Source organism: Myotis davidii, unplaced genomic scaffold (genome assembly GCF_000327345.1).
Source record: "Myotis davidii unplaced genomic scaffold, ASM32734v1 scaffold281, whole genome shotgun sequence".
Lineage (NCBI taxonomy): Eukaryota > Metazoa > Chordata > Mammalia > Chiroptera > Vespertilionidae > Myotis > Myotis davidii.
In genome coordinates this window covers 8,563,148-8,568,322 of record NW_006293784.1, presented here as the reverse complement: position 1 = coordinate 8,568,322, position 5,175 = coordinate 8,563,148, and the positions used below count along the sequence as shown (strand labels likewise).

General features: G+C 37.9%; 1 protein-coding gene across 6 annotated transcripts in view; it reads right to left on the bottom strand.

Moving 5' to 3' along the window:
• FERMT2 (fermitin family member 2) overlaps positions 1 to 5,158 on the bottom strand; it is a 63,369-nt gene extending 58,211 nt beyond the window's left edge. For 3 of the 6 annotated variants that reach the window (XM_015566519.1, XM_006767712.2, XM_015566517.1), the window contains exon 1: positions 4,948 to 5,156. In XM_015566519.1, coding sequence (XP_015422005.1) covers positions 4,948 to 5,104 — 157 coding nt within the window. In that variant the 5' untranslated portion in view covers positions 5,105 to 5,156. Of the gene's footprint in view, positions 1 to 4,947 lie in introns of all 6 variants that reach the window. The other 3 variants (XM_015566515.1, XM_015566516.1, XM_006767713.2) reach the window with 2 other exon arrangements.
• Between the last annotated feature and the right edge of the window lie 17 nt (positions 5,159 to 5,175).

Genomic DNA, 5,175 nt, shown 5'->3' with positions numbered 1-5,175 from the left:
CACATCTGCCCCCTGGTGTTCAATGTGCATCATAGCAACCAGATGTTCCGCTGTTCAGCCTAGTTGCATATTAGGCTTTTATTGTATAGGATGTTTTTAATTCCCTTTCTCTCTGAAATCAATAAAAATATATTTTTTAAAAAAGGTAAAGCCATGTGTTGAAAGACAAAGGCTAACGAACTGTTCTATAGGATGATGATAAAGTCTGGACACAGGTACTATTTATTACATGTATCTTAATGTAATTTTAATAAACCACTTATTATATATTCTCCTGTGTTTCCAAACTTGGTAGCCATTAGGATTATTAAAGGACCCTAGGAGGCCAATTTAGTTAAACTAAATGTGGAATGAGATCCTGAATGGAAGAAACAAAAGCCATTACTAAAACAATTTGCAAATTTGAATATAGATACATAGTAAACAACAGTATTGATTCAATGTTAAATTTCCTGGATTTCATAATTATACTGTAATATTTAAGAGAAAGTCCTTGTTCTTAGGTGATACATATTTTAAATATGTATGAAGGGTTTTGATGTCTGCAACTTAAATGCTTCAAAATAGTGTGTGTGTGTGTGTGTGTGTGTGTGTACACAAAGAAAAATCAAATGGCAAAATGCTAACTGGTGATATATGAAGATTATATAATATTTACTATTATTCTTGAACAAAGTTTGAAATTTCAAAAAGTAGCTAGATAAAAGGTAAAACTTTCAATTTTCTTTAATAGCTATTATATATTTCCAACAAGATCTTTTGGTGCTCAACTAAAGAAATTTATTTTTGTAATTTCTAAAGGAAAATCTAGTTATTTTGTCCTTCTCCGAGATAGAATCAATGAATACCATACTTCAAGATCACTTTAAGAGGCCTGGCCAGTGTGGTTCAGTGTGGGCCTGTGCACTGAAGGGTCTTGGGGGAGATTTCCAGTCAGGGCACATACCCAGGTTGCAGGTTCCATCCCAGGTCAGGGAGCCATGAGTGAGGCAACTAATCAATATTTCTCTCTCCCTTCCTCTCTCTCTAAAGATCAATAAAACCATAGTCCTCAGGTGAGGATTTTTTTTAAAAAAAATTACTTTAAGGATTTTTAAGGATTTTAACCAAAATTTCCTTTTTTGATCATGTGATAACTTCTCAACCTAACTCTATTCTAACATACAACTGCAACCTAAATGTACTCATTTCATTATTACGGTAAGAACATAACACACTTTAAAGCCAGGACAACTTTTTTCTAAAGGTTACATTCAGAAACATATTCCTCAAATTTTTGTAAGTCAATTCCATAGTACATTTCTTTTTAGTTCCTTTTGAGTCCTCCAACTTACATTTTCTCCTCTGGAATATCATTTAACCTGATCTAAGCCAATTTCTACATTCTTCCTACTCATAATCAGAGCTAGAAGAAATTTAGAAATCACATTGTCTATTCATCCCTCCAAGCTCATAGAGTTGGCTGGAGACTTCCATTCAGTGAGTTTCATGTTATAAAAAATTCCTTACTTGTCAACTAAAATGAATTTTTATAGAAAGGTAAAAATTTAATTATACACAGAAGTTTTAAAAAGCCAATTTTTATAAAGTGATACTAAAATGTACTGAAACAAAGTATCTCTTTGGAATTTAGAATCATCAGTCCTGACTAAGCTCTAACTCTATGGAGAACAGTTTTATACTTCTCAATGATCTCCAGAGGAAGGTCAGGAAAGCCCATAAAATTGAGCCTCTTCTTTACAAAATTTATTTTTGAATATAATTACTTTACAGTTCTAGTCTCTGATATCTTACTTTTATAATCCTTATCCCTGACATTTTAATCCTTTACTTTAAAATGAAAACGCTATACAGGTTTGAAAATTGTTTTTAACAAAACATGCGATAAATTTTTAAAATTGTATTTCAAGCACTCAATTTGTATTTCTAAAAAACAAAAATGTGTGAATAATTTTTCCTTCTTGGAATGAAGTATACATATCAAGGAAATCAATGCTGAGAACATTTGTCTAGTATCAGCCCAGACTAAGTCCCAGAGGCAAACGTTTCTGTCACATCACTATATAATTCCCTAAAGCCCACTTCATGGTGTACACTCTTTGCTTTCTTTTAAAAGATTAGTGCAGAATGACAAAGGTGTTTTATACTAAGAGTTAAAAGGGACCTTTCAGATCTTTTGAATTAAAGTCATAAACCTAAGAATCATAGTTTAATGACCTTAACTGAGGTGCTAAAATTCTTGATAAAATTCTAACTTAATATAAAGATGTTGCTGACGCATACCAAGGAAGCATTATTTACTATTTTTAGCTTGCTTAATTAAACTGCCCAATTCTGGGATGAATACTGTGCCTTCAGTGGTGTCATAACCTTTTTTTTTTAATCATAGGCCTCTCTGAGAATCTGACAAGAAGCTAAGAAGCCTCTTCCCAGAAAATCCCACATGTGCCTATACACACAAAATTTTAATATGCAACGTTAAGGGGAGAAGTCACTGTAAAATCCATTAACCCCAGAGAAACAATTGCTATTACAGCCTTAAAACGTATTATGTTGGTATTTATGCACACTCTAATGGGAACAAGAGTATCACACAGGCATTTGGAGTTTGCAGCTGTAGGGAATGCTGTGGTAGCTACTGTTCCGAGGTACCCTAACTGTCCCAAGGCTACAGCCACTAGTTGGTTCTGCTAATTTGTCCATCCCTGCTCTGCAATTCAGAGAGGAAGGGGAAGGAGATGCCTCCTGCATGCCCCCACACTGGGGATCAAGCCTGCAAACCAGGCATGTGCCCCTGACCGGAATCGAACCAGGGCCCCTCAGGCGCTCTATCCACTGAGCCAAACCAGCCAGGGCAAGAATTTTCACATTCTTTTCTAATTTTACTGGAGACTGTTTTATAAAGTTTAAATACTGCTCTACTTACTTGTCAATGGGTAATAAAATAGCTTACCATTCAAAGTATCTAATCCTAAGGCCAGGAGCAAAAAATAATTTAGCTCTACTTATACCAAACAAGAAAGCCGGAATTATGTAGATAAGCACTTTCTATTTGGAAGTCAAGATATTAAGAGGATCAGTACTGGTTTCATTCAAGAAACACGCAAGATTTCCACATACATGGCATTTCCTACCATGTTGAAATTTTTTATTTTCACTAAATAAAATATTAAAAATGCACGAACATTAAAAGATTAAGATTACACTCACTTAAAATTAACATCAGTTCTCTCTGAAAATAGTTTATTCTCTATATTTCTATTTATGCCTGTGATTCCGTAATAAACAATTCTAACCAGTGCAATACAAATATAGAAGTCATTACTTATTCATTAAAGGCTGGCTTTCAAGAACTACATGTTGTCTCAGTCACCTTCAACAGTTCCTTTTTCAGAAAAATATCTCGTGTTGAAACCAGTGTTATTAATAAGATCCATTTATCATATGTAAAGCAATCTATGATGTAAATGCTTGTTTCCTTTGAACACGAAGAAAATATAAACAATCATATTTGGTATTTTCTTCTTAAATAACCCCACACTAGTGCTGGACAAAAAAGTTTCACAAGTATTTTGCAGACAGTGATTGATTTATTCAAATGAGATGAGAGAAACCTCAACCATCAGTTAGTAGTAAGTAGGTAAACAACACAGCAAAATCTCATTTTCAAAGAGCTACCAGCTGGGTCTCTTTCCTGGGCTGCCTCAGGGAGCCCAACAGTGCAGTCCCCAGGAGGAGGCTACCTCGTCAGGAGCTTCCTTTTGGCACTTCAATAATTAAATTTCCTGCAGGGCTACAAAGACAGTCCACCTGACGGAACTGTCTTATTTTGCAAATTTACACCGGAACACTATTCCAGTAAGTTTATGTGCTAGGTATACAATGATCCCTTGGTAAGCAATAAGTACCTTAATAAATATCACCTCTCTACTTTTCCAGAGTGGCTTGAAGGAATGCTGTTTAAAAAAAATTAAAAAGTCCAAAAGCCTACGAAGACTGTGCTACACACGCCACCTTATCGGAGCGGCACTACATAAAAAGGCACTTTAAAGTTCAGGAAGGCAGCATTGCTCTTGTGATAAAATTATGTATTGAATCGTCTCAGTAGCTTCTTGCCGCTGAAAATGGTTTCGTCCACCACACAAAATGTGTACCGTGAAATTTCCTTCACTTCATATTGTTGGGACACCCTATCGTTTAAAAAACGAGTCCGTCTTAAATCAACTCAATATACAGTATATTTATTTGTGCCCAAGCAAATACTGTCAATCTGGAATTAGCTCAATGCCTATTTTTTAACACAAGATTCTTTCACTCGCTTGTAATTAATGTAAAACTGAACGCTCGGAATAGCTCCCTGGAAGCCTGGACTACAGATACACACACCGCCCCACCCCTGGGTGCGAGTGGATGACTGGGACATTATTTTAGTACACTCCACGCAGGGCGGCCACAGAACCTTCAGGCTGGCGCCAGAAGTTACACACTTTCCCGCACGTTTGATTCTTAAATAGACTTTGCATCATGCTCGCTACCAAACGTCACCAACATGCAGGTAAACTGCAGGTAACTGACAACCACACGCCCTGTAATATCCCCTCCTCAACACCCACTTGCGCACTTTTCTCCCTTCTTTTAATGTGAACTCGCCACATGTAAAGAACTAAGTCTTCCCGGGTAACTACGCAATTACATTTATTAATTAGGAGTCTGGAACCACAGGATGAAAATTTCAGAGCAGCAATACCAAACAAGCAGCAGACGGGGAACAGGTCTATTTGATCAAACACTGAAAGATCTCACATTTTTTTTTAAAAAAGAAGTATGTGTGGGACGCCAACCAACACGCCTCAAACCCACCCCTCCCCCAGCCGAGAGTCTCCCCCGCCCCCAACGCGCCCCGAGTCCGGGTGGTCGTGACTCGGACGCGGCCGGGATGCTACTCACCGAGTTTTTCCACCAACTTGAGCATCACCCCGCCGATGTGCACCTCCCCGGTCACCCTCAGGGTGACATCGCGGTTCAGGTCCGTCACATGGACGCTCAGTTCCCACGTCCCGTCCGCATAGCAGCCATCTGGCATCCTTATCCCGTCCAGAGCCATGGCTCCTTCCTGCGCGCACGGAGGAAATGGCTCTCGTAAGCGTCACTCCTCCCAAGGAAGGAAAACCCCAC